We start from the raw sequence: 27,766 nt of genomic DNA, 5'->3' as shown, positions 1-27,766 counted from the left end.
GCAGTAGACTTCACGGTCTGTTAAGCCCTAGTTCGTGGTAGGAAGCCCATTCTCTCAGTTGTCAGCTGACGACAGCTTTGCTCAGTTAAGGCGAGAGCTTGTGCGGCAAAACCGTGCATGGCTATTGCTTGTTCCTTTACTGCTCCTTGCCTTTTCGACGAATGTTTTGCTGACGAATGGGAGATTTAGTTAGAAGGCTACTACTAAACTGAACAATCATTACAAAGAGCTCAAGTGATCTGTATACACAAAGAAATAGGCACTCAACCTATACTAATGCATAGGTAAACATAGTACTTAGTTATGCTGGGGGTGGTGAGTCACGTGGTTGGTATACACACTAGTCACAGCTAACTATGAATAATAAATCTTGCTGATTAAGCCACTGCCCCTCAGGCAGGGTTAAACCACTTCCATGCATAGTTTATGCCCTAACTGCTGGAGGCCAGGTTTTTACCCCTCCATTGCCCCTAACGAAGACTAGCACCTCTTCAGCTCTAAGCCAACTCTGGTTTACATCGTCGAATTTTGGGAGGCTAATCGACTAGGATCAAGCACACAACTCCTGCTTTCGACGTACGCCTTCACCTTTTACAAGATGCTCGATATTGCCGATTTTGTCAGTGACCGCGGAGGAAATCCAACCAAAATTAAGGAGAGTCAGCGAAAGCGATTTGCCCCAGAAAATTCGGTCGACGATGTACTTAAACTGTATGAGGAAGCTCGCCGAGGTACACTATCCGATCAGCACATACCTGTTAGCAGATTCTAATATACGCTGCAGCACGGTACGAGGTCATGCAGATAGGTTCTCAGCTCAACGGACTCCAAAAAGATATCGGGAAGAAAAAGAAGGTCCGTTCTATTCTTGACACAAGTATCATGGTCATCTTCCGTACTAAAACCTATACCTGAAACAGAATAAGGAAGATGCAAGTGCCCTTCTCCAGGAGAAAACTGAACTAGAACAACGCAAGAAAGAAGCCGAGGATCTCGCTCTTCAGAAGGAAAAGCAAAGGGACAGTAAGCTCCGGACGATTGGTAATTACGTGCATGAATCGGTCCCTGTGAGCGATAACGAAGTGAGTGCCTATTCCTGGCCGATGAACTTTGGTCAAGAATGGAACTGACTTGCGTATTCAGGACGACAACGTAGTGGTACGAACATGGGCACCTGAGAATATCATCGTCGAAAAGCGTGATTGCCTTTCTCATCATGAAGTTCTCACTCGCCTCGACGGCTACGACCCGGAACGCGGTGTCAAGGTTGTTGGTCACCGTGGATACTGCCTGACAGGCTATGGCCTCTTTTTGAACCTTGCGCTGATAAATTACGGCCTCGAATTTCTTTGGGGCAAAGGTTATAAGCCAAACCAGCCCCCTCAATTCATGCTCAAGGAAATGATGGCAAAAACAGCCCAGCTTGAGCAATTTGACGAGGAGTTGTATAAGGTAACGGAAAGTGAGGACAAGTCTACCGACAAGTACCTCATCGCTACATCGGAACAGCCTTTGTCGGCTCTGCATGACGGAGAATGGCTTCAAGACAAGGATCTTCCAGTCAAGTGAGTTATGTGAGTAAGGCGAAGATTATTTAGTTAACCAAAAGACAGGTATGCGGGGTATAGCACGTGCTATCGTAAGGAAGCAGGATCTCATGGTAAAGACGCTTGGGGTATCTTCCGCGTTCATCAGTTTGAGAAAGTAAGGAATAGTAAGCTATGTATTAGCGTTCTTGTTTCTAACCGGGATCCAGATCGAGCAATTCGTGCTTACCAACCCTGAACAATCATGGCAAGCTTTCGAGGAAATGATGGACACCTCGGAAGAATTCTACAAGTCTCTCGGACTTCCATATCAGATAGTTGCAATCGTGTCCGGAGCATTGAATAACGCAGCGTCTAAGAAATATGACCTCGAGGCTTGGTTCCCATTCCAGGGAGAGTACAAGGAGTTGGTTTCTTGCTCTAATTGCACAGATTATCAATCTCGGGCTTTGGAAATTCGGTATGGCACTAAGAAGGCGACAGATGTTAAGAAATCTTATGTTCATGCTTTGAATGCCACGTTGTGTGCCACTGAGCGGACGCTTTGTTGCATCCTTGAGAATTATCAAAGGGAGGATGTATGTGCTGTTTCAACGTTAACTCTGCGGGACAATATGGCTGATACACTATACAGGGATTCGTCGTGCCAGAGCCCCTTCGCAAATATATCCCAGGTGCTCCGGAATTTCTTCCGTATACCAAGGAACTCCCGAAGGACAGCACTTCTCAGAAAACGAAGGGCAAGCAGGGTTCCAAAGCAGCAAGTGGCTCGGAAGAAGCGGCAAAGAAGATACGAGATCTAACGGTGTGAGTGCCACGAGCGCTGGAGAAGTTATAATTTACCTTCGATTTGGGTTGGACTTCAAAGGTGGTAATTGCTACCCACATTGCATAGCGTCGCGAATGCCAGCTTGTAGAATATTTTGTAACAGGCCAGCCTTACACAATGGGACCATTCGTTACAAGCTTTACTATATATATTATATCATGTATTATGAAGTATCCAAGAGAAAAAAGTGGAAGGTGAAATTCAATTAGATCAACGGGGCCATTCAATAATTAGTTGGTGGGGCATGGTTTGGTCTCGCCACCTTTTATGCCCCTCCTTAGTTTTGGCTGTCCACTGATCACAAAACCCCGATGAGTCAAAGGAGCCCCCCCCCAAAAAAAAGAGTTTCCTTCAGTGAGGGAGTCATTTACCTGAGAATGTGCTTCCACTGCGGTGGGACTCCGGTTCCGGAGTCTCCTAATCAATATATGAAATACAACTCTATCCTATCATTATTCCCAACTAACTTTCTTTCCCACCCGTCCTACTTTTCCTACCCTGTCACTTTTTTCGTTTTTAGTCTCAGATTTGACTAAGCCGGCACCATGGCGGCTCTTCCTAAGGAAATCAACACTCACCAAACCTCGAGCCTGTCTCCAAACGCATCCTTCCAGTCCGCCCCATCAAGTCATGGAAATTCGGTTTTTGCAAGCCGCACAATCCCTCTGCCCAATGCCAAACATCTGAAACCATTCGCCACCGAAGATATCAAGGTCCTACTTTTGGAGAATGTTAATCAAACGGGACGAGACATCCTTACAAAGCAAGGCTATCAAGTGGAATTTTTAAAATCATCGCTCCCCGAGGATCAGCTCATAGAAAAGATTAGGTGCGTCAACTTATCTGCTGACTTCACACACTCTTGTATCTTGAGCTGACTGCCCTTCAAGAGATGTACATGTCATTGGTATCCGTTCGAAGACGAAGCTCACAGCTCGCATACTGAAAGAAGCCCGGAATCTCATAGTCGTCGGTTGTTTCTGTATCGGAACAAACCAAGTTGACCTTCAATATGCGGCAGAACACGGAATTGCTGTCTTCAACTCCCCCTTCAGTAATTCTCGAAGTGTTGCCGAATTGGTTATAGCTGAAATTATTGCTCTAGCTCGTCAACTAGGTGACCGCTCCAACGAAATGCACAATGGTACGTGGAATAAAGTAAGCAATAAATGCTGGGAGATACGTGGGAAGACATTGGGTATGTATCTTTGGTCTGACCTGAGTGAGGTATCTTCGCTGAGTTGTGGGGACAGGAATCATCGGCTACGGCCATATTGGTTCTCAACTATCGGTTCTAGCAGAAGCCATGGGCCTGTCAGTTCTCTACTACGATGTGGTGAATCTGATGGCATTGGGCACTGCCCGCCAAGTTCCAACTCTAGAAAGCCTTCTTTCCCAGTCTGATTTCGTCACATGTCATGTGCCGGAACTTCCGGAAACAAAAAATATGATAGGACAACTTCAGTTCGAACAAATGCGGGATGGCAGCTATCTAATTAATGCTAGCCGAGGAAGTGTCGTTGATATCCCGGCATTGATCCACGCAATGCGCTCTGGCAAAGTGGCCGGTGCTGCGCTTGACGTCTACCCGAATGAGCCTGCTGGCAATGGCGATTATTTCAGTAATGACCTTAACAGCTGGGCAGCGGATCTTCGCAGTCTCAAAAACGTGATCCTTACACCTCACATTGGAGGTAGCACTGAAGAAGCACAGCGAGCGATTGGTGTTGAGGTAGCAGAGGCTCTAGTGAGATATGTCAATGAAGGCACAACTTTGGGTGCCGTGAATCTTCCTGAAGTCACCCTTCGTTCCTTGACCATGGATGAACCGGACCATGCCCGAGTATGTCAATTTCCATCATACCACCAACTCGCATGCTCTCGAGCTTATTGGTATTTAACTGCAGGTGATCTATATTCATCAAAACATTCCTGGTGTCTTGCGGAAAGGTGTGTCCCATAAGAGGCGTATATGCATGCAGGTATTTGAATACCAGGCTAACAATGCCAGTGAACGAAATTCTCGGAGACCATAACGTTGACAAGCAAATGACTGATAGCAGAGGTGACGTACGTTGTTATCACTTACTCATGTTCGGGTGATATGTCGTACGTATTAACTATGTCTAGGTTGCCTACCTAATGGCTGATATAAGCAACGTCGATAACACTACCATCAAAGATCTATACGAGAGGCTTGAAAGCCTTTCATGTACGGTTTATCTACCCTCTGATCGCTCAGAGCGCTGACTTTTTCCTTTTAGCCCGAATTATGACACGGATACTGTACTGAAGGCGTGTCTAAGTTTATGAACGCCTTTGGCTTTATGCGCTAAGGTTTCAAATTGGTGGGTACGATTTTGGTAGAACTTACCCTCAACGGCTTTAGTCTACCATTTGTTGGATAGGAAGAGTACCGGCTCTTATGATACTACTGCGCTGGTTTGTGGTTTGCGTTATTAAGAATTTCCGTATACCTCATTTGCTACGCACTGTCTGGATAAGGGAAGGCTCTTTCTGCTACCCACATTCTCAACGCCCGATACTGATGCTTAAGGGAGACATGTTCAACACTTCGGCTTTGTCACGCCTGCAATTCTCTTAGTTCCAATGATTCCTGTACTGAAATGAAGCAGGCAAACGCTCCATTGAATTCCCTGACCTTTAAGCAGTGCTTTTCACAAAGTAAAACTAAAGCCCAAAAGCTGCAATAATGACATGATCACAAACAGCAAACCTTTACGTAGTATCGATCGTGGGTAAGGTAGTTATTATTACTGACGGCATGATTAACGTAGTGGAAAGTTCAACATCCTCAAAAGTTTAACTGGTGAAACTTGGAAGCGCGATAAAATCATCCCTTAGATTAAATATCTTCCCCGTTGCCCATTTGATAAGCATTGTATTGTAATGTACGGTTTTCTATAGATTACCTTCGGTACGAATCTCTGTCTGTAGGCCGAGGTCCTTCCCTGAAGCCTGGACTTCGACTGCGCCTTTTTGAAGGATTCTCTCTCGTGTAATCTCGTCGGCTGCTCGGATACACGTCTCGAGTATGTTCCCCTACACCATTATAAGTCGGAACATAAGAGTCCACAGTACTGTCTGACCGGCCACTAAAACGACTTGGATGATTCCTATCACGTCCTACACGGCCAGGATAGCCTGGAGCCCAACCCTGGTGAGACGGCATAGGAGGTTTAGGCGGCAGACCGCCTTCCTTTTGCCACGATGAAAAAGCCCGATGCGAGTCCTCCAAAACCTGCTTCGGTCGATTTGGTTGCGGCTCACTAGCTCGATTATCAAGAGATCGTCGTGGGGCATTTCCTTGGCCACTATGGGAGTTTGGCTTCCCAAAACGGGCAGCACCAGGTATACGACTATTCCTAGAATCTACCCCCGCTCGGGTCCCAGAATTCGAGCTCCAGCCTCCGTTGGGACCCATGCCCACAGAGCCTCCAGCCGGAGCTGGAGGCATAACAGCACGCTGCCCTCGGAATCTTCTTCTATCAAATTCATGGGAGTCCTCGAAACGAGGAAGCTCACCGGGGCGTGCTGGTACGGGATGGTTGGAGAAATAAGGGTGTTTCAACGCGTCGATTGCAGTTATCCTTTTACGCCAATCGAGTTTCAGAAGCTCACCTAATAGTGATATGGCAGCAGGATCTTGCCTGTGAACGCGTTAAAATCATCTCATCGAAGTTGTATACGCAAGACGTCACTAAATCAGTCTGGGGAAAGGTAGGTGAAGGCTATGACTGTACTCTTTGAAGACTTCAGACAAATTTCCTGGCTTGTTTCCAAAACTTTTTATACCTTCACAACCCGGGAGCGAGCTCCAGCCAGGCATGTTTTCTTCTGTAGGTGTGCCCACAAGATTAAATATAAGCTGGGCTTGGTTAAGGTCGCTAGTGCCCGCAAGGATTGGCTTGCCCTTGAACATTTCGCCGAAAACGCACCTGTCACCATCAGAAATGAAATCATGAGGACCAGGCTGGAAAAATTACCCGACACCCCACATATCGATAGCTGTCGTATAGCGTCGTAGCTGGAGAAGGAGCTCTGGAGGGCGATACCATCGAGTCACAACTAAGGTGGTATAGTCTCTTTTGGCTTCCCCGCCACCTCTCCCAGGTTGAGGAGGAGGCTCATCATACGGTCGTGCAAGCCCGAAATCAGCTATTTGAAGAATACCTCTGTTGCTGATAAGTAAATTGGCAGCTGTATGAGAGTCAGCCACACAAGATTGTTTATTGTGCTGCGCAAAATACTGACCTTTCATGTCACGATGCAATATGCGATTCTGTGATAAGTCAAAACCAAGTTTTAGAACAATTAGATAGTTATGGTATTACCCCATGGAGATACTTTAGTCCCTCAAGAAGCTGCAGCATATAGCACTTAATCTGGGATTCAGTGAAATGCACGGCTGGATTCTCTAATAGCCCGGAAAGGTCATGTTCCATGTAGGGAGTAACCATGTACATGCTCGGTTTCTTTCGGCCTTCCCCTGGTACAGGATAAGCTCCTCTTCCACGCAAAGCACAGGGTCCTTCGTACCTTTGCTTCGCTCCACAGCCATTTCTTTAAGCTGGAGGATATTCCTGTGAGATAGCATTTTCAGGAGTTTAATCTCACGGAGAGCAGTTATCGGGAACTTGATTCGGGATGTATTAGCCCCCAGCCTTGCTGCTGAGTAGGTAGCCTTCTTACCCCATCCTTCTCATTATGCATGAGGATCTTTTTTAAGGCAACAATTGAACCATCTCTTTTCGAGCGCGCCTTGTAAACCTCACTGATAAGAAGTTCAATATAATGACTTGCTGATAGAACATGACTGGGCACCTACCCAAAAGTGCCTTCCCCAAGTTTACCTAAAAACTCAAACTCGCGGATGCTCGTGCATCCTCGGAATCTAGAGTTCCCATCGCTATCCCTTTCGAGAGAAGCTACCACCATTCTTTCACAGCAGTCAATCTTCCTGTTCTTTGGGAGGTATGGTGTATGGTGTAGCTTCAAAGGGTTACTATCCTTTAAACTAGTAACAGAACTTCGGCATGCATTAATTGTTGACAAAAGAATCCAGTTGGAAAGCTCGTAGTTATTATGGCCTATTGAGCCTGTGAAGATGAAGCACGACGGCGGACAAGGACCTTGGAGCCCACAACCATTAGGTTTGGAAGAGAATCTAGAAAGTCTAGGATTAGGCGGTGATACATCGTATATCGGCAGTGATTATTAAACGACTCGGCTGATCGCATACATAGGAAGTTATAACCGGCAGGGACCAAGCAAATCAAACTTTCAATTCCAGCGCACCTCGAGCGATGAGAGCTGGTGACCTATCCGTAGGTAAGTAGGTGGGTATCTTCAAGTCTTGTTGTATGTTGGCCAACCTTACGACCGGAAAAGGCTTGGCGTTTCACGTGATCACCGACCAGCGGATCTCAAAGCCCAACTCCGTAATGACTTTCGTCTTCCTTTATTCATATCTGCCCTCCTATATTCATTGAGGTGATAGAGATATTCGAATCTTATTCCGAAAGTAGGTTGTGATACCTTATATTCCGTTTTTGATCTCACACTGACGACAATGTGTAGACATGGCTGCGAATCACCCTATCCATATACATCCAGCACGACCTCTCTATCGCTTTACAGCCACGGCTTTGGGCGCCAGCATGTGGTTTTTTGTATGTGATTTATCTCAGAGTCCCTTTAATAAATGTAGCTAACTATATTCATTGGTGTCCAGCTAATGTACCGAGCTAAAAAGGACGGTCCTGCTTTACTGGGTTGGAAGCATCCTTGGGAACATTGAATACTCCAAATAAATCCAATTACAGAAACAAGCACACTGTGTTTCAACTTTGTTCTAAGCTACTACGATTAGTGAATCAACTTAGCCATGGTAATTTGGTGATATCTTTATTTAAACAGGCCCGCACATGAAATCTACCTGTTACCTGAACAATATTCTACAACTTCACAATTCTCTTGGTGGTGTTTGTCCAATGCAGATAGAGAAACGGCTATAGGGAGATATTGGCATACGATGTGGCAAGCGCTTTGCGTGGTCGCTAGAGGTATATAATTCTATGGTCCTATTGTCTTCACACCTGTGCCTATTTACACCTGCATTTCCTTGAGTAGCACTTTGTGTTGGCGGCGCTTCTTGCCGTGGCCTGGCCAAAAGAGGATATATGCACGTCCTAAGGCCCGAGCAAGCCTGGGGAAAAGTGCACGTTCCGCTAACCAGGAGAAGGCAAAGCTGCCCATGGCAAGTGCAAACAGCGAACTAGCAAAATCCCCCGAGATAAATGTCAACTGCATAACTTCCATCACCCACCTTGGGGGTTTGAAAAGCATATAGCATGAGATTATCAAATCCACCATGACCACGGAAATGAAGACTCCTGATAGATGTTAGCTCCACATCCAGGTGGCATTAATCAGCTACGAACCATTCGATCTCATAGGCTTCCTGAATGGAGGTCCTACGCTGAGAACAATGCTTGCTAACGTGTATTGGAAGCATGAGACCAAGAATAGGGCGGTATTTTCAGAATTCTCGATGTTGCTATTATCCAAGTCAATCTCGGGGGCTTTGAACCTGCAATGAAGGTTAAAACTGTCTTGCGACTTTGTACCAATTTAAATTCAAACCAATATCAACATACCATGGCTGCGACTGAACGGCTTTATAGGCCACAAGTTGAACCAGTACACAAATTATGATTTGGCCGAGTAATGGTGTTAGGACTTTTCGTGAGACAAGATCGGCAGTTGGGCGTTTTCGGGAGAGTATAGGATAAGGGCCAGTCCATCCCACTTTGGAAAAGAGGTCAATGATACAGTTTTCGCAATCGCTCATCTTATCGTTTATTTGTCCTCTTATTGGGTATAGTTCACTTACTAAATATTGCGATTGGTAATATGAGAACCAAATCAATGAAAAGAAACTAGAGTGGGTCAGTAATTACTATACACAAAATTCTTTCATTACACTTACTTGAAAGTCACCTAGGTTTGATGCCGATGTATACAGAAAACTGACTGTAGAAAACTGGATTGCTGAGTAAAGGCTCATATACTTAAAGCAACAAAAGCTTGTGACCAGGGCAGCTCTCCCTTCCCTGTGAATTGATTAACGCAATGATCGCTTCTATAAAGAAAGGTGGATATACCTAATTAAGATTGGCACACAAGAGACATCGAATTGACGGCTAGTGAATGGAGCAGCCACGGATGCTTCAGCATCAGATAGAGATATTCCAACATCTGCGGCTTTTAACGCGCCACAATCATTAGCACCATCGCCACAGAAACCACAACAATAATCAAGTGACTGAAGCTTTTCAACAAGCTCATGCTTTTCATCAGGTGACATTCTAGCGAACACTTTAGTGCGCACCAGCATCTGGACCAAAATTAGCTGATATATATCTACACGATGAGCTGAACAAAGCATGTACACATACTCGTTTCACTATAATCTCATCGCCAAAGTCTAAAATCCATCTGAATATATCGCCACTGACTGCAAGCGTAAAATTGTGCATATTGCAAACATTGACTGGTACAGATAAATCTAGCTCTGTTGATGCCACAGAAGGCTACAAATTGTCAGTTCAGATTATGTAGAGGAGCAGAAACGTCGCACCATCAATGTGTTTGGATCAAGCTTCAATGCTGGATTGTCTATATGCTCCCAGCAAAGCGATGCTGTCGGGTCATGGGGGTAGCCTGCGGGGAGTTAACTCAAGCGTGTAAAGCATGGTAGCACACTAACTGACCTTCTACAAAATGCGGTATAAAGCATTGCTCATCTTCGCTGACCAACCCACACTCACGGGCGACACTAATTGCAGTAAGTATATTATCACCTGTACACATAACATTCCGTATTCCTGCTTGGTTAAGTTCAGCGATCGTCTCTGTAGTTTTCGGCTTCAGCTTGTTTTCAAATATAATAAAGCCAATGAATTCCAAATTGCTTTCTGCATCTGCACGAGTCATTTTTTGCACTTTCATCCAGCTCAACTTCTGCTCATATTTAGCAGCGCAGGCAATGACTCGATAGCCCTTGTGGGTGTATTGGTTCAACAAATCTTCGAAGTCATGAGGTACTATTTTTATTTAGCCTGGATGTCAGTGTCATGCTTCGTTTTTATCTTCTCTTAGATATACTGACGGCTTTCTTGAAGACATATGGTTTTGACGCTTTCTGGCGCGCCCTTGACGAATATACTGGCGCCACTATCACCAAATTGTCTTACAACCACGCTCGCACGTCGAAGCTGAGAGACAAATTCAAAACTCCTTAATATACCGAGTTCGAGAGGTGCCTGGTTCTGCATTGATATCAGTATTTGAAGTTGTACGTATTTCGTCTCTATGAGCATGATCCGATAGAAACATTAAATACTTACAGTTGAATTATCTTCGCGGGGGGTTTGTGAAATGGTAGGTGGCCTTGCAACAGAGGGCATTATTGTTTCGAACTTTGAGTCTGGCCGTTCAGGACCATGGCTGCCGCCTTCCTGGTAAGACCAGCCGGTGAACTGAAACATTTTCACATCGAGAGGATCCCCCAGGAGCTCGTCGTCCACAACTCTCAACGAGTGACAGGTTGCCATGACGTGAATTATAGTATTACGTTTCCTGAGGTTCTGAGATGTATCAGATGCAGAAAACGCGGGCGGCCCTAGGGTCACATCCGATAGTAGGTCTGATAACCTTATATCAGTTAGCAATAGTCAAACATGCAAGTGACTGCGAGCATGCAAACCCCATATTTTGATTTACTGTCCGCACCCCAAGAACATCCAACCCATCCTCTGTTAAGGTCCCGGTTTTATCGAAACATATAACATCTAACTTTCCTCCCACATTTACCCTAAAATCTAGTTTAGCGCAGCTAGAGTTCCATTAGACATAGGATGCTCACCTTTGCGGGCTGATGCAAAATATTTTGTTATTTTTCAGTCGCGAGAGGGCAAAGTTTGTACCAATCGTCAGCGTAGCAGGTAAAGCAGGTGGCACAATGATTGTTATCAAATCAAGTGCTCTGACAATGATTAAATGCCAGGAAAGCTGCACAGTGTTAGCTTAGCTTCACCATATTCTCTGGTCTCCTAATGCTTACGCCTAGCCGAATAAAATTAAAAAAGGAGGCCACAAATCCCACAAGGGCGACCACAGCCATAACCGATATATATCGGAATGAATCTCGATAAAACTTGAAACCAGAAGGTTTTGGGAAAAGCATAGAGCGAACCAGCGCGCCTTTGGTTGTCAGAAAGCCCGTTCTGACGACAATTGCTAAAGCAATGGCGTCGTCATCATCAACATTTTGAGGGCGCCGTGCTCGAATGACTTTCGTTCCACCGAAAAGAAAGTGTTTTGCTATGTTTGGATGAACCGAGGGGGTATTGAGATTGAGATACTTGAGTGCATCGTCTATTAATGGGGTTTTGGAAACGGGAACAGATTCACCTTATTCTATGTCAGCGTTTCTTATCGATTTCTGAACAAGATATCTCAACAAACCTGTGAGCATGCTTTCGTTCACAATACAGTCCCCCGAGAGTAATATACAGTCGCAAGGGACTTGATTAAGTGATGGATCGGAGAATTCGAAGACATCCCCTGGAACTAGTTCTCTAGAAGGGACAGACCTCCCTGGAACATGTGGAGTCAGCAACCGACCGTTCCAAAAAAGATAGAAAATGGACTAGACTTAAGACATGAACTCACAGAAGCCATTTCGGAGCACACGAATATCACACTCAAACAAGGAAATTTCCCTTAGGCGAGTCATAGTCTGAATGGTTTAAGCCGTTATACGCAATGTTGAGGTCAAAAACATGGCGACTTACCGACTTGGTCTCAATTACTGTTGCACCAATGCTGAAGACAGAGATAAGGAAAATACAAACAGCGTAATAGTAATACTCGTCCAAGGACCAAAGAATTAGGCTGGCAAGCTGGAAGACATAAAATGGGTGGAAGGCCTTTATTGGTGAGAATTTCCCCTCCACAGAATGCAAGGCAATATCAACTACTTACCTCATCCATGAGAAGTCGAAACATTGGTTTCTGCTGAATATCAACAAGGTTTTTGCCAAAGACTTGCTCTCGGCTATCACGATCGTCAGCATCTAGTCCGCTTCGCATCACTTTCGCATTTGTCCACAAAGGATCTTTCCAACCACTTATAAGGCAAAATTTGTCTTCCAAGGGATGGTAAAAGAAACGGAGGTATCTGTAGTCGATGTATCGTAGGAAGGAGATCGTGAGGTCACTTTCTTCGTCAGCAAAATGAGTCTCTAAGTCTGCAAAAACGCTAGAAAGAGAACGCCCATATGCTTGGTCGCAAACTTGGTATACGTTGAATTGATTCCATTGGTCCTGCACATGGTTAGGTAGGGGAGCAACTGACATGAATGATAGTTACTTACCTCAATAGCGACCCATTGACAGATGCGAAGTGGCGTGGGTTTCCCTATCAATCGTACCCGCCATCTCGGGAACCATCGAAAAACAAGATAAGCAAAACCAAGAGACAGTGCACAAAGCACGGAGTAAATTACGGAGCCAGTGATTGTTGTTGAAAAGCCAGCGATAACAAGGGTGAGATCCTCCGATTCAATGTGGACTTTTTGGTTGAGCCGACTATCAACTCTTCGGTCCTGGACGTAAGAACCAGCAGAAAGATGCCGCCTAGGGAGAAGAGGATCCTCAACAGAACCCCTGGAATACGACGGTCTTTTTGATCTGAGGGACGATGCGACAGACCCATTTGTAGGGCTAAAGCCACCCACGGCCAAATTACCGACTTCACTTTCTGCATCCACGGCATCTTCATCTGGCCACTCGACAAAGTCCTCCTCATCTCGAAAGTACGTAAAACTGACGGTTGAATCCTTTCGATTGCGACGATGGGAGAAAGATACGACACTTGACGGAATGCTCTCTGAAATGGGCCCATCAAAAACCTACTCGAGATTAGTTATGCTTAACACACTGGTGAAAAATATATACTGTGGAAACAAACGCACCTCGTGACGAGCCATCTCTACGTCTGAGACGACGCTATAACTATGGAGCTATCAGCAATGCCCTTAACATTGTTCTTCAACTTGATTTTAAAACCTGCTTCGCATAGAGTCACGCCGTTGGCTAGTTTCCAACCCTGGAAGCTCAGACACCTCAGCCTCCGTTGGTGATAGCACCAAGTCTTCCATAGTCTCAAACATTTCTACAATCGGCGCCAGAGGCTCTCTGGATGCCTCTTTGAGATGACGAGTTGGAGAAAAAAAGCCTATGTCAACATCAGCGGGTGACAGATACAGCGGTGGCCGATATGTTCCGGGTAAGTCTAGTTAAGTGAGCAGTGTGGAACTGGTACATTGGAGTCCGAATACCCACCTGAGCTAGGCAAACTATGGGAATTCCATGATCTCTTCTATCTACACGTGATCCTTACTTACCTTCCTGGTAGTATGGTATGCACTAGTACCACTCTACTTTAGCAGTACTAGTAGGCTAGTAGGACTAGCACCTCACCTACTGCCCAAATTAAGAGCAAATGATATGGAGTATATATGAGAGCCTCTGCCAAATACCCAGATCTACCATAGTAGGCGGTAATCAAAATGGGCTCTGAATATTTTTGTGAAATGTAGGTACAATATCTCACTAGAAGCTCATAAGTATAGTACTTGTGACATTTAGGGGCAAACGGTAATGGCTCCAAGCACATGTACGTCAATATTTCTGTGTTAATTAATCAATACTTACCACAACGTCTACGAACGTCTAGATACTGTATGTATTTATGTCCTATACGTACTGTACATACTGTATATAATACAGGGTAACAAATGCATCCGTACCTAGGTATATACTTGTTAGGGTAGATACAGAGTACCTGATGTTTCTGTAATACAAAATATCCAATCCTGACTATGACTAGAGCCCCCGTCTTACTACTCCGTACATTGTTACGTATTCGCCTGAGATACTCCATACATATGTTAGAACTGTGATAAGTTGATAACAGCAAACGCAAAGACCAAAATTTTCTTTTTACCTAATCATCATACAGGTACTGATCATTTCTTGAGCGGGAAATTATAACGCTGGTTCCTTCGGAAACCCAACTCCTCATATATAGTCAGTTAAGTCTATACAACAAGCTTGGATGTTAGTAGGGATCAAGTAGATGTTGATGTAATTTAAATAAAATATGCATTTACGTTATATTCTGCAGATATATGCGTCCTTAAGGCCCTACATAAGGTAGTACTGAGTATACATACATATACCAAGGTGAGCAGGTATATATACACATGTACATAGTTAATTAAGCAACCTACAACTTACCTAACTTATCATAATTACAGTAAGGTATTGTTGGGAGCGTTCCAAAGGTTCTCAACCAGCGGAGGTCTCAGTCCCGCCAAGCCCCTCGGCCCAAAGGCGCTAAAGATCCCACCAAGCCAGTATTCCAGATCCCAAAACTTAGGCGTATCAAATTCTTCTCAACCCTTAGACTTCATCTGCGACAACCCCTCAGCCATCTTTTATTATCTTATTTGACACATCTCTGAAGCATTTCGAACAACTTTTTCACCATGTCTGAACCCATTAGGAATAAGAAAGCGGATTTCCCAGTCGCTCCGTAAGTCCTTATTAGTTAGCCCCGTGCTCTTTGCAGCGACGTACTCTCCTTGTTGGATGTGTCTTCCCTTCTGACAATATTTGATAATGATAGGACCCCTCAAAACACCCCAGCTAATAACGCCCCTATTTCTTCCCATGCCCAGCAGCCTGGGGTTTCCAGTATCAAAGAAGGTATACCGTCAAATTGTCTCCTTGCAAGCCACTCATCTCTAACGTCACCGCCCTAGAATCCCTTGATCATGCTACGGCTGCCTCTTTATTTGCGAGGAATCCCGGGCTTGTATCCATGATTCAAGGGAAATTGGGATCGCTTGTTGGTCGCTCCTCGGGTTATATTGAATCTCTTCCCGCACCTGTCCGCCGACGTGTCGCTGGACTCAAAGGCATCCAGAAGGAGCATGCTAAATTGGAAGCTCAGTTCCAAGAAGAGGTATTGGAACTCGAAAAGAAATATTTTGCAAAGTTTACCCCTCTTTATCAACGGCGTGCCACAATTGTCAATGGAGCTGCTGAACCAACTGACGGTGAAGTCGATGCGGGCAAGGATGAAGAAGAAGATGTGGATGCTAAGAGCGAGGATGAGTCTAAGAAGATTGAGGACAAGCAACCATCAACAGCTGGGATACCCGAGTTCTGGCTTTCTGCTATGAAAAATCAAATTTCTTTGGCAGAGATGGTCACTGAACGAGATGAAGAGGCTCTTAGGAATCTCACCGATATCCGCATGGAGTACCTTGATCGTCCGGGTTTCCGCCTGATTTTTGAATTCTCCGAGAACGACTTCTTCTCAAACAAAACTATCTCTAAAACGTACTATTACAAGGAAGAGAATGGGTATGGTGGGGATTTCATCTATGACCATGCCGAAGGCACCAAAATCGACTGGAAAGACGACAAAGATCTTACTGTCCGCGTGGAGAGTAAAAAGCAGAGAAACAAAAGTAAGTTCAAGGTTCATTGAACGAGTATACGGTGAATACTAATGGTTACTTCTCAAGACACGAAGCAAACTCGTGTTGTCAAGATAACCGTACCTACGGAGTCTTTCTTTAATTTCTTTTCCCCTCCACAGCCCCCGACAGATGACGATGATACTGTTGCCACCGACATCGAAGAGCGTCTTGAACTTGACTACCAGCTTGGAGAGGATATCAAAGAGAAGCTCATTCCTCGCGCAATCGATTGGTTCACTGGGGAGGCTCTTCAGTTCGAGGAACTGGGCGATGATATGGATCCAGACGAGTTTGAAGACGAGGACGAGGACGAGGACGAGGACGTGGACGACGAAGATGAAGATGACAGGAAGTCCGATGGCGATGTTGATGATGACTCCGATGAAGAGGTAAATACGCTCTTCCACGGTTTACCTTGTGTATCGATACTGACATGGAACAGGACGGTACTTCAAAGCCCAAGAAGGAGGCCGCTGAGTGTAAACAAAGCTGAGCAGCGGGCTAGCCCACTTGCATGTAAATCACAAGCTTGTATGGTGCTTTAAACTTTTCTTCACATCAGTTTAGTACCTTCTCTTTTTTTTTTCTCTTAGGCTGCTTCTTTCTAATAATGCGTGTCTCCCGACTCATTCAATAACCCTTCACTGTATCTACAGTAGGACAGGTATGTATAATTTATGCATACTCTGCTATTACTAGTTTGATGGGGCATGCAGTTGTTGATAAAGCTTGATGGATGGCATCGGCGAGGTAGCTTGGTCCCTATTTTCTTTTCATTATCCTCCATTTTCCTCTTTTTCTTAATTCTGTTTTCTGTCTTCTACCCATACAAAATGTTGGTGGCGCGAGGAGTACGCTTTTTGTTCAATTATCTACAATTGTTCTTAAACGATCTGTCTATGCCTCTGAGGATATAAATTGGTGGTAAAAGGAATATTAATCATAAATCTTCGGTCGCACATTCTCATGCTTGGTTATCGGTTCCCTGAAATCGTCGAGCTTTTTCTATGTAAAGCGATGAGTGTCTTCTCACCGCTTATTTAGAATGGCTGGTTTCCTTTTCCCACGTAGTCGAACTCCACTCATGAAGCCCTAAGTCAATTAGTACCTAATGCACAATTGGTTTCTTACGAGTTTGTTGTTTGAGGCGTAGGCGAATAGTGAAGTAGAAGGAAAGATTGCAGTAGGTGGGTGGAAGGTATGTTATTTGTATGTAGTGTACGCATGGTTATCTCTACTCTTCATAGAAGATGCATATCCACGGGTGTGTCATGATTAGTGATAAATTTACGCCGTTCTACTAGTATCTTTCCGGAGTACTTCGACGTCGCCTGACCCTTGGCGTTTCCAACTGTGGGGATTGTTTCGACAAGTGGCGCGGCTCTCCAGCCTCAGGGGTCGCGGCTCGCTAACTGCCAGCTGTTAGCCGGTTCAATAACTCCCTCTTCTGTAGAGCATGATAATCGGCCCTCTTTTCATGATTTGTATCCCAGGTTAGCCAGTGGTATTTTACGACTAAATTTTTTTGTTTCCTCCTCCCCTAACCTTTCCTTCTTTTCTTCCCTTTCCGACCTTTTTCCCCTCTCCTTTTTCCCAATTAGCTTGTCATTCGACTCATGATCCGCTGCTAGATGCCTGCAGCAGTACTTATTTGGTCCCACATCCATCCCACATAGGTTTCTCGATCCGGTCTCGTTCCAGCTCGGACTACTTATTCCTCAGTTAATCCAGTCTTGATGGCACACAACTACGAGGTCGGAACGAGGGCCTGGCAGCCTGATCCGACTGAAGGATGGATAGCATCCGAAGTCAAGGAAAAGGTTGTTGATGGTGACAAAGTGCAACTTGTTTTTATTTTAGAAAATGGGGAGGTTTGTATCCTTTTGTTATATGTTTGAATTTTACTGAGAAAATCGACTAACCATGTTATGGATTAAGCAGACGAAAACCTTAGAAACCACGCAAGCGGAGCTGCAGGTGGATAACAATCCTAGGCTTCCTCCGTTAATGAATCCTGCCATGCTCGAGGCCAGTGAAGATCTGACAAATTTGTCCCATTTGAATGAGCCAGCTGGTTTGTTTTATTTATCCAACATTCCTGCCAGGGGCTAACAACCCTCAAGTTCTGCAGGCCATTAAACTACGCTACGCTCAGAAGGAAATTTATACTTATAGCGGCATTGTTCTGATCGCTACTAATCCTTTCGCCCGAGTGGACTCACTTTATGTCCCACAGATGGTGCAAGTGTACGCCGGCAAGCACCGTGCATCACAGGCACCCCATTTATTTGCTATTGCTGAAGAGGCTTTTGCGTAAGATACGGCATCACTCTTGTTTTATACTGTCGCTCACAAGAAACTGTTGCAGTGACATGTTGCGGGATGGTAAAAACCAGACAATCGTTGTTTCTGGCGAGTCGGGTGCTGGAAAGACGGTTAGCGCCAAGTACATTATGCGATACTTCGCAACTCGTGAATCCTCAGACCAACCCGGGAAGTATACCACAAGTAGGGCAGATGCTATCAGTGAGACCGAGGAGCAAATATTGGCCACGAACCCGGTTATGGAAGCCTTTGGGAATGCCAAAACAACGCGAAACGACAACTCTTCACGGTTCGGGAAGTATATTGAGATTATGTTCGATGAAAGGACCAATATCATCGGCGCAAAGATCAGAACGTACCTTTTAGAGAGATCTCGTTTAGTCTTTCAGCCTCTCAAGGAGCGCAACTATCATATTTTTTATCAGCTTGTAGCTGGCGCAACAGACGCAGAAAAGCAAGAGCTTGGTCTTGTATCAGTTGAGGACTTCGACTATCTCAACCAAGGCGGGACGCCAATTATCGATGGTGTCGACGATAAGGCAGAATTCAATGCGACGAGGAAATCCTTGAGTACTATCGGTGTGTTAGAGGACACGCAGGCCGAAATATTTCGCATCCTCGGAGCCCTCTTACACCTTGGCAATGTTAAAATCACTGCCACTCGAACCGATTCGACCTTGTCTCCTTCGGAACCTTCCCTTGTGCGGGCCTGCGCCATGCTTGGCATTGACTCCAACGAGTTTGCGAAATGGATAGTCAAAAAGCAGCTCATAACTAGAGGCGAAAAGATTACGTCCAATTTGACGCAACAGCAGGCAACAGTTGTTCGTGATTCGGTAGCCAAATTCATATATTCCAGTCTCTTTGATTGGCTTGTTGACAAAATAAATCGTGGTCTAGCATCCGGTGAAGTTCTTAACAAGTTCAAATATTTCATCGGTGTCCTAGATATATATGGGTTTGAACATTTTGCGAAAAATTCTTTCGAGCAGTTTTGTATCAATTACGCTAATGAGAAACTGCAGCAAGAGTTCAATCAACACGTGTTCAAGCTGGAACAAGAAGAATATATTCGAGAGCAAATCGATTGGACCTTCATTGATTTCTCAGACAATCAACCATGTATTGATTTGATTGAGGCAAAACTGGGGATATTATCCCTCTTGGATGAGGAGTCGAGGCTGCCGATGGGTTCTGATGAAAAATTCGTGACTAAGCTGCACCACAATTTCGCTGCCGATAAGCAAAAATTCTACAAGAAACCCCGGTTCGGAAAATCGGCGTTCACCATATGTCACTATGCTGTGGACGTAACTTATGAATCCGATGGTTTCATAGAGAAGAACAGGGATACCGTCCCGGATGAGCACATGGAAGTCTTGCGCAATTCGTCCAATGAATTTGTCAAAGATATATTGGATACCGCTGCCGCCGTCCGCGAAAAGGATTCTGCATCTATCTCATCTAAGCCAGTCGCTGCCCCGGGTCGTAAAATCGGTGTTGCTGTCAACCGCAAACCTACCCTTGGGGGAATCTTCAAGTCGTCGTTGATCGAACTCATGCACACCATAAACTCTACCGATGTACATTATATACGCTGTATCAAACCCAACGAGGCTAAAGAACCCTGGAAGTTTGAGGGTCCTATGGTCCTCAGCCAACTAAGAGCCTGTGGTGTGCTCGAAACCGTCCGTATCAGCACTGCTGGATACCCTACTCGTTGGACTTACGAGGAATTCGCGATTCGCTACTACATGCTTTGTCATTCGTCGCAATGGACATCTGAAATTCGAGAAATGTGCCATGCTATTTTGCAAAAAGCTCTGGTGGATGGTAGCAACAAGAAGCAAGATAAGTACCAGCTAGGCCTCACGAAGATATTTTTCCGGGCAGGCATGCTGGCGTTCCTTGAAAATCTTCGGACGTCTAGATTGAATGAGTGTGCAGTCATGATACAAAAGAATCTGCGATGCAAGTACTATAGGCGCCGTTATCTCGAAGCACGCGCCTCTATTCTCACGACTCAAGCCATGATCAGGGGATTCTTAGCCAGGCAGCATACAGCAGAGGTGCGCAAGATCAAAGCTGCGACTTCAATTCAAAGGGTGTGGCGGGGACATAAGGAGAGGAAAAAATATAATGTCATCCGTGCAAACTTCATTTTATTCCAATCCATTGCGAAGGGCTTCCTCTGCCGGCAAAATATAATGGACACGATACATGGAAATGCTGCGAAGGTCATACAGCGCGCTTTCCGCTCCTGGCGACAACTACGGGCCTGGCGGCTATATCGCCGAAAGGTAGTCATCGTGCAGAACCTTTGGAGGGGAAAGCAGGCGAGAATACAATACAAGAAGCTACGAGAGGATGCAAGGGATTTAAAGCAGATCTCTTACAAGCTGGAAAACAAGGTGGTGGAGTTGACTCAGTACCTCGAGTCTTTGAAACGTGAAAACAAGTCGTTGAATTCACAGTTGGAGAACTATGAAACCCAGGTAAAATCCTGGAGGAGTCGTCACAATGCTTTGGAGAATCGCTCGAGAGAACTTCAAGCGGAGGCTAATCAGGCAGGAATTAATGCTGCTCGATTGGCTGCCATGGAGGAAGAGATGACTAGACTACAGCAAAATCATAGCGAAGCGCAAGCAACTATCAAGCGCCTTCAAGAAGAAGAAAAGGCATCGCGAGAGTCGATTCGTTCTGCAAATGAGGAATTACAGCGGCTTAAACAATTGAACACTGAGTCTGATGACGAAAAAGCATCTCTTCGCCAGCAGATTGCCGATCTTGAAGAACAACTAGAGCTTGCGAAGAGGACCTTGCCTAGTAGCGGCTTGAACGGTGATCAGCAGAACGGCGGCGCTATTCCACCACCTGCCAGTGGCTTAATTAATTTAGTTTCCTCTAAGAAGACAAAGCCAAAAAGACGCAGTGCCGGTGCGGAGAGAATAGAGACAGATCGTTTCAGTGGTGCCTACAACCCGCGCCCCGTCTCCATGGCTATTCCCAGTTCTTTAGTGCGTCAAAATCTTTCGGGCAACACCTTCTCACCTGGGCTGGACTCTGTCGAGGTTGAGCTTGAAAACTTACTTTCTGAGGAGGATGAACTTAACGAAGAGGTCACGATGGGCTTGATACGCAATTTAAAGATTCCGCTCCCTAGTTCTACACCGCCACCAACTGAGAAAGAAGTTTTATTCCCCGCTTACTTGATCAACCTTGTCACATCTGAAATGTGGAACAACGGCTTCGTCAAAGAATCAGAACGATTTTTGGCGAATGTGATGCAGTCAATCCAGCAAGAGGTAATGCAACATGATGGTGACGATGCTATAAACCCCGGGGCCTTCTGGCTATCTAACGTTCATGAAATGCTTTCTTTTGTGTTCTTGGCCGAGGACTGGTATGAGGCACAAAAAACCGACAATTACGAGTACGACCGGCTGTTAGAGATTGTAAAGCACGACTTGGAAAGCCTTGAGTTCAACATATATCATACCTGGATGAAGGTGCTGAAAAAGAAACTTTATAAAATGATCGTTCCTGCAATTATCGAGTCTCAATCCCTTCCAGGATTTGTCACAAGTGAAACTAATCGTTTTCTTGGAAAGCTACTTCCTTCAAACAATAACCCAGCTTATAGTATGGATAACCTCCTCAGTCTGCTGAACAATGTTTACAAAGCAATGAAGGCTTTCTATCTCGAGGATTCAATCATTACTCAGACTGTTACCGAACTTCTTCGACTCGTCGGTGTTACCGCTTTCAATGACCTTCTCATGAGGAGAAATTTCTTGTCTTGGAAGCGTGGCCTCCAAATAAATTACAACATAACTCGTATTGAAGAATGGTGTAAAAGCCATGATATGCCGGAAGGGACGTTGCAGCTTGAACACTTGATGGTAAGCACAACTGCAGACAAGGAAAGGATAATGCCCAGTACTAACTTTCTCTCAGCAAGCGACCAAGCTCCTCCAGTTGAAAAAGGCCACACTCAACGACATTGAGATTATCCAGGATATTTGTTGGATGTAAGGCCGTCTTCTTCATTCTGCCCCTTGTCTGGGTTCAATTGGATAACTAATATATATATATATATATAGGCTATCCCCAAATCAGATTCAGAAGCTTCTGAATCAATACCTGGTGGCGGATTATGAGCAGCCGATTAATGGCGAGATTATGAAAGCCGTAGCCTCCCGTGTCACGGAAAAGAGTGACGTCTTGCTCCTGACGCCTGTAGATATGGAAGATAGTGGTCCCTATGAGATTGCTGAACCTCGCGTTATAACAGCCCTAGAGACGTATACACCGTCATGTAAGTTTGATATGTGGCAACGCGGTCTGATAATCACTAACTAGTTTGAAGGGTTGCAAACACCGCGACTAAAACGTCTTGCGGAGATTGTCTCTGCTCAGGCGATGGCTCAGCAAGAGAGGCTTGAAATGGCAGAAATGGCATGATATCTGCCGAGTATGCTGTAAGTACAGTGCGTTTCGTTTTGTCATCATTTCTAAATGATGATCAAAATATACATTGCTTTTTTCTTTGAGCAGCGCTAGATCTATAGTTGGACACGAGAAGACTTGACGTGTGCGCCCGGGGGTTTTTTTTTTTCTCTTTTGATCAGTAACATGGCACACTTTCTTAGATTTCTCTTTTTTACCTGAGTGGATCTCATTCGTGAAAATCAATTTGACCTGGGGGTTCATCTACTGCCTAGCGGGAGTAGCTACATACATACTACATATACATACATACTACATATACATACATATACAATACATACTGGCTCACGTATGTAGAGATACCTTGGGCCCTGCCGTAGTCATGTGCTAGTGGGGTAGTGGGGAAGTTTTTGCTCTCCTACCTATACTAAGGGAATGTATTGATAATAGTTCCTCCTATGTCAAATCTCCCTCCAACAGCGACCTCAATATACTAAGGCAAGGCGCATAATATCCTTCTCACCTATCTCCGTTTCCTGGACACCCTATATCAAGATTGACCACGGCTCGCCGGCACCATGACTACGCTGAAAAATTTGAATTTCATCACCGGCAACAAGAACAAACTTGCCGAGGTTCGAGCAATTTTGGGAGATGTAATCGAAGTTAACAACCAGGGCATTGATGTGCCGGAGATACAGGGGACCATTGAGGAAATTGCTAGAGAAAAGTGCAGGCATGCGGCGGAAGTGGTAAGGATTAAAATATACTTCCCATGCCTCCTGCAACATTAACACGTCCCAAACAGATTGGAGGCCCAGTTCTCACCGAGGACACAGCGCTTGAATTTCATGCACTGAAAGGCCTCCCTGGACCATACATGTAGGTTTAACCAGAGCAACTACCCACCGCTCGTACTAACAACCTTCGAGCAAGTCGTTCCTTGACGCGTTAGGCCATGAGGGGTTGAATAAAATGCTTGATTCCTTCGACGATAAGTCTGCAGAAGCCGTATGTACGTTTGCCTTTTCTGATGGCCCTGGAGCAGAGCCTATTCTATTCCAGGGAAGGACGAAGGTAAGGAATGGCAACAAATTTATAGGACATTAAATTTTTGACTCCAACGTCTAGGGTGCAATTGTCAGACCAAGAGGCCCATCGAATTTTGGTACGTAAATCTTCTAAGTTCTAGCTCTGGCGCCTACGGCTCATTTATTTTCTTTAGGCTGGGATCCGATTTTTGAATATCAAGGGAAAACGTACGCTGAGATGGACAAAGCAGAGAAGGTAACTAGTAGCTCGCGTTCTACCTTCCTCACATTTTTTCCCTCCTTCTCCTTAATCAGTTCTAAATCTCCCCCCTTGGTTTCCTCGCTAACAAACAGGTAGAACCAAATATCTCACAGGTATAAGGCTTTGGACAAACTACAACGTTGGTTGATCGAGAGAAATTCTTGAGCCCAACCCTCTGCAGCAATGACGTTGATAGATCAAGGCTTCTTTAGATTAGTAGAGACAATTCAATTTGTGTTACCGCTATGGTTGTGCTTCCAAGAATCTATCCAGGTTGAAATTCTTGCGCAATTGTTCTCTACATCGTCATCCTTTTCACTAGTGAGCTCGACCACGATCTCTTCGTCGAAGGCTTCACGGGCCTCTTCGAACAGGACGCCGAAAATCTCCGCATCAAGATTTTCCTGCAGCTTCACTTGTTTATATTCCCTGCAACAGGTGAGATCTTGCTAGGCTTGCCGATGGGTGGGGTTTGTAGATACCGTGATGACAGACGATCGAATAGGATAGATGTAGACGGGCATCGCAGAACCACGACAAGGTCGATCCAAGATTTGGGAAACAGATCACATGCATGCCAGTCAATCAAAAGACCCCCTTGAAGTATTTCATCTTCGATAGCATCCAGCAGCTATATATACCAGATCAGGTAAGTAGAGGCCAAAAAAACAAAACAAAAATGAACCATGAACTCATGAGGAATCCTGTCCAGCTGAAATCTTCAAGGGAGAAAGAGGGAGGAGAGGGTATGTTTAGCTTACTTTGTCCTCATCCACAATCCAAGTTTCTAGTTCGTCGTCATAGGTTTCGAAGCAGCCGCGATCTTTTGCGACCTGATTGATTGACAGATGCCGTAACCCGGTATCCTGAGCCAGTTGTTCGCAGTGGACAGTTTTCCCTACACCAGGGGTTCCTGTGATTATAACATTTGGAGACGTTCGCATGATGGTCCTAGGAAAGGTATACTCATGCTAAGCAATGGAGGCAAAGGGAAAATTTACGTGGGGTATTTGTCGACACCTTAGGCAAATATTCCTGACATGTGGGTCCGGTCCAACAGATTTACCCTATCTACTACTGGTAGTAGTAGTAGTAGGTGTAGGTACTCGACTTGATTTTATTTATTCCAGTTCTTTCCTCTTGCTGCCCTCTCTCATTAATGATAAAAGCAACGATACCTAAAGTAAATTCTCTCAACAAGGGTTTCGTAGGACCTCAATTCTTAGAGATAGACAGCCTAGATATGTCAGGAAGATTCAGCAAAAGATACAGGTTACCTACTTGAGGATTTCAAAAACGCTGTATTTCTGTAAATAACCAGCACCCCGTCGGTAGCCCTTGAGAATGCGAGTGGGATCAGCATATACCGCAGGTGTGCCCTTGAGACGCTTCACAGCAGGCGATGGCTTGAACATGGGGTCAAAAACTAAGATATTCGCGCTGCCATTGTCACGTATCTCGAACCCGATAATAGTTAATGAATGTCCTATTCGTAACGGTATAGAGTTAAGTTCCCACCCCAGCGTTAACGAATAGAAATAAATGATAGAGAGCGCTCCTGACCTTGATGTTGAAGATAAATTGGGGGTAAATCCGTCAGAAGGACTTTATCGTTTCTTTTGGGGGGGCACATATGTCGAAAGTAATCTGCAATGCACATAAACAGAGCATCATGAGCTCGCATATCTTTGGTTCCTCCAATACTACTGGCTTCACACCTAATAGAGGTCAGTGCCATGCCCATCAGGGCAAGTATGACTCACTGTATCCCTAAACTCAAAAACAGGGCCTGTGCCTGGAAGAATCAAATCAGCAAGAAATGTTTGTATCCTAACATTCCGAACTTACTTCTGGTGTACCAATGTATTTCCTGGTGCCGCGGATTCCCCCCGTCTCAATCCGTCCGATGCTGTTGAAACCCATATCCCACGCATTTTCAATCATATCCTGCAGCTGCAATATTGACGGCAACGTGCTCGAAAAGCATTCATGCCCCAAAACGCGGCATTCTTTGATGTAGGAAATAAGCATTTGAATATTCCTGTAACCACAGAACCCGCCCTCTCTCGGCATTTTAGAAACTTGACAAACGTTAGGACTACAAAAGAAAGCACGCTGTACCGTTTTGTCCTGCTCACAAAGCCGAACCAGCACTGGGATAACATCATTAGTCTCGTTCTCGACCGATTGCTGTCTCCAAAGCGTTCCGTCTGGGGTATTTGTGTTGGATTCCATCGTTTTCGCGCCTTTTTGTAGTAGCTTTCGGAGCCATGAAGGCATCTGCTTCTCATGGGCATGTGGCCCAAGCTCCGCGCGCTATTTAGATTGTTAGCAGGTTTATAATGCGAGCCCAGTACAAGGAGGTAGGGGTTGAGGAAAGGGTTTATTACCCCAAGCTTTTTCACACCACCGGTAATTGCTACTTTTGAAGGACTACAGGGCCTCTTTTCCTTTAGTGGCTCCTGAGGCAGCATCTCTTTCTTTGACTGGCCTTTCACAGGTGGTCCATGTAGATTCTGAAAATTATTCAGATCGTCGTGGTCGTCAATTCCTCTCCGCTTTTGAGTAGTCGCCGAATCAGATGACTTGGGCAGGGAAGAGGGTGTACTTTCATAAGCAACCTCTTCTGCGAGATGTAAATCAAGGTGAGTAGAGACCTCAGTGGCTAATAAAATCTCTCCACAGCCATGTGGACAATCGGTATACGTTCCCGCGTGCTCAATTGTATGATTGGAGGAAAACGATTGCTCGGATGTCGCCTGTTTCAATCCTCTTATCTTCTTGCCACTGGGGGTATCGAAGTATGTGCTGTTATCAGGGTGATACAGCGCAATATGTTCCACAACAAGATTGCTGTCAGGGTCAGAGAAGGAGCAGAATGGACATCTTGGACACTCGGCTCTTTCGTGATCCATAGGAATCGAGTTGGAGGTATCAAATAGCCTTTTTATCTTTTCTTAAGCTTATAGGCACCAAGGTGACTCTAAAGAGATCGTTCGGGTAGCATATAAGGATCTGGAGATTATGGAAAAGTAAGTTTAGAGATATAAGCTTCAGTTGGATAAGCAGTATACCTATGCTAAGGCTTACTAGCTATTCAGTATTATTACCAAGTAGAGGGAAACACCTACTCCCGGGCCGTCATGTAATATCGCGCAACTGCCGCCTAACTGCTTATGTGCGTTGGGTCTGGTACTACTGTGTATTCCGTAAGTTACGAAGTAGAATGTTACTCCAATAGCCAATCGACCTGGAATTTATTATTATTATCTATTGCCCCGTTACTCGGTTGGTACTAGTACTTAGTGTTAGTACTACATAGTTAATAGTTTGTAGTTTATAAATCAGATAAGATGAGTCACACAGTGGGAAATGGACAACTCTCGAAGAACTCAGGAAGTATACTTACTGTACCTATGATCTGATTTCGGTAAGTATTATATAGCTAGTAGGTCACTATTATGCACATATGTATGTACATACATAGGAATATTGCCCTGGTATTCCATGTTCACTTCCACGCATGACTACCTTTATCTCACTACTACCAAAATATCCTAAGAATAAAATTCTGTCAATAAACCCAATCGATGCCTGGTCCTGAGCCACCACAGATGTGGAGACCTCCGATATCGTTTTCCGCAGGTGGAAGGCGGAGAAGAAAGTTCCTTTTTTCTAAG

General features: G+C 44.9%; 9 protein-coding genes across 9 annotated transcripts; 6 read left to right on the top strand and 3 right to left on the bottom strand.

Moving 5' to 3' along the window:
- Positions 1–424: 424 nt before the first annotated feature.
- BDW43DRAFT_280839 (serine--tRNA ligase SES1) lies at positions 425–2,559 on the top strand. Its single transcript, XM_032042437.1, has 7 exons — positions 425–731; positions 785–855; positions 921–1,082; positions 1,144–1,565; positions 1,614–1,704; positions 1,757–2,125; positions 2,182–2,559. The coding sequence occupies exons 1-7, from the start codon at positions 599–601 to the stop codon at positions 2,356–2,358; spliced, it is 1,425 nt and encodes a 474-aa protein (XP_031899019.1). The 5' UTR covers positions 425–598; the 3' UTR covers positions 2,359–2,559.
- Positions 2,560–2,921: 362 nt separating this feature from the next.
- On the top strand, positions 2,922–5,143 carry BDW43DRAFT_320530 (D-3-phosphoglycerate dehydrogenase; the record flags this gene model as incomplete). The annotated part of the gene is made up of 7 exons (XM_032049092.1): positions 2,922–3,205; positions 3,267–3,574; positions 3,630–4,219; positions 4,284–4,326; positions 4,388–4,446; positions 4,507–4,588; positions 4,641–5,143. 7 exons carry the CDS (start codon positions 2,922–2,924, stop codon positions 4,667–4,669), a joined length of 1,395 nt encoding a protein of 464 aa, XP_031899018.1. The 3' UTR covers positions 4,670–5,143.
- Positions 5,144–5,305: 162 nt separating this feature from the next.
- On the bottom strand, positions 5,306–7,335 carry BDW43DRAFT_301307 (CDC2/CDK family serine/threonine-protein kinase; the record flags this gene model as incomplete). Its single annotated transcript, XM_032045023.1, has 8 exons — positions 5,306–6,047; positions 6,141–6,335; positions 6,384–6,597; positions 6,652–6,679; positions 6,732–6,886; positions 6,937–7,033; positions 7,090–7,171; positions 7,226–7,335. The coding sequence occupies 8 exons, from the start codon at positions 7,333–7,335 to the stop codon at positions 5,306–5,308; spliced, it is 1,623 nt and encodes a 540-aa protein (XP_031899017.1).
- A 496-nt stretch (positions 7,336–7,831) lies between these two features.
- Positions 7,832–8,351, top strand: BDW43DRAFT_128099 (uncharacterized protein). The gene is made up of 3 exons (XM_032038152.1): positions 7,832–7,921; positions 7,978–8,069; positions 8,132–8,351. Exons 2-3 carry the CDS (start codon positions 7,980–7,982, stop codon positions 8,195–8,197), a joined length of 156 nt encoding a protein of 51 aa, XP_031899016.1. The 5' UTR covers positions 7,832–7,921; positions 7,978–7,979; the 3' UTR covers positions 8,198–8,351.
- Positions 7,832–13,783, bottom strand: BDW43DRAFT_280805 (putative P-type ATPase). Its single transcript, XM_032042436.1, has 21 exons — positions 13,440–13,783; positions 12,840–13,376; positions 12,448–12,789; positions 12,258–12,392; positions 12,136–12,202; positions 11,929–12,060; positions 11,525–11,874; positions 11,327–11,472; positions 11,168–11,275; positions 10,809–11,115; positions 10,571–10,730; positions 10,173–10,505; positions 10,040–10,122; positions 9,858–9,992; positions 9,564–9,796; positions 9,389–9,512; positions 9,293–9,338; positions 9,057–9,207; positions 8,841–8,989; positions 7,978–8,792; positions 7,832–7,921 (listed from the first exon to the last, which is right to left on the bottom strand). Exons 1-20 carry the CDS (start codon positions 13,452–13,454, stop codon positions 8,506–8,508), a joined length of 3,840 nt encoding a protein of 1,279 aa, XP_031899015.1. The 5' UTR covers positions 13,455–13,783; the 3' UTR covers positions 7,832–7,921; positions 7,978–8,505.
- Positions 13,784–14,920: 1,137 nt separating this feature from the next.
- On the top strand, positions 14,921–17,253 carry nap1 (histone chaperone NAP1). The gene is made up of 5 exons (XM_032042435.1): positions 14,921–15,064; positions 15,158–15,237; positions 15,294–16,007; positions 16,065–16,408; positions 16,462–17,253. The coding sequence occupies exons 1-5, from the start codon at positions 15,018–15,020 to the stop codon at positions 16,510–16,512; spliced, it is 1,236 nt and encodes a 411-aa protein (XP_031899014.1). The 5' UTR covers positions 14,921–15,017; the 3' UTR covers positions 16,513–17,253.
- A 91-nt stretch (positions 17,254–17,344) lies between these two features.
- Positions 17,345–22,962, top strand: BDW43DRAFT_280746 (type V myosin). Its single transcript, XM_032042434.1, has 7 exons — positions 17,345–17,890; positions 17,961–18,093; positions 18,143–18,332; positions 18,388–22,246; positions 22,302–22,375; positions 22,448–22,662; positions 22,714–22,962. The coding sequence occupies exons 1-7, from the start codon at positions 17,756–17,758 to the stop codon at positions 22,806–22,808; spliced, it is 4,701 nt and encodes a 1,566-aa protein (XP_031899013.1). The 5' UTR covers positions 17,345–17,755; the 3' UTR covers positions 22,809–22,962.
- Positions 22,963–23,238: 276 nt separating this feature from the next.
- Positions 23,239–24,516, top strand: BDW43DRAFT_280741 (non-canonical purine NTP pyrophosphatase). Its single transcript, XM_032042433.1, has 6 exons — positions 23,239–23,545; positions 23,602–23,675; positions 23,726–23,870; positions 23,925–23,961; positions 24,019–24,080; positions 24,183–24,516. Exons 1-6 carry the CDS (start codon positions 23,372–23,374, stop codon positions 24,249–24,251), a joined length of 561 nt encoding a protein of 186 aa, XP_031899012.1. The 5' UTR covers positions 23,239–23,371; the 3' UTR covers positions 24,252–24,516.
- BDW43DRAFT_301301 (DUF1671-domain-containing protein) lies at positions 24,314–27,001 on the bottom strand (the record flags this gene model as incomplete). Its single annotated transcript, XM_032045022.1, has 7 exons — positions 24,314–24,515; positions 24,569–24,717; positions 24,848–25,037; positions 25,368–25,572; positions 25,650–25,796; positions 25,922–26,402; positions 26,477–27,001. 7 exons carry the CDS (start codon positions 26,999–27,001, stop codon positions 24,314–24,316), a joined length of 1,899 nt encoding a protein of 632 aa, XP_031899011.1.
- Positions 27,002–27,766: the final 765 nt, after the last annotated feature.

This window comes from Aspergillus alliaceus, assembly GCF_009176365.1.
Source record: "Aspergillus alliaceus strain CBS 536.65 unplaced genomic scaffold BDW43scaffold_30, whole genome shotgun sequence".
NCBI classification, from domain to species: Eukaryota; Fungi; Ascomycota; class Eurotiomycetes; order Eurotiales; family Aspergillaceae; genus Aspergillus; species Aspergillus alliaceus.
Note: the sequence above shows the minus strand (reverse complement) of the source record. Positions and strands in the feature narration are given on the sequence as shown.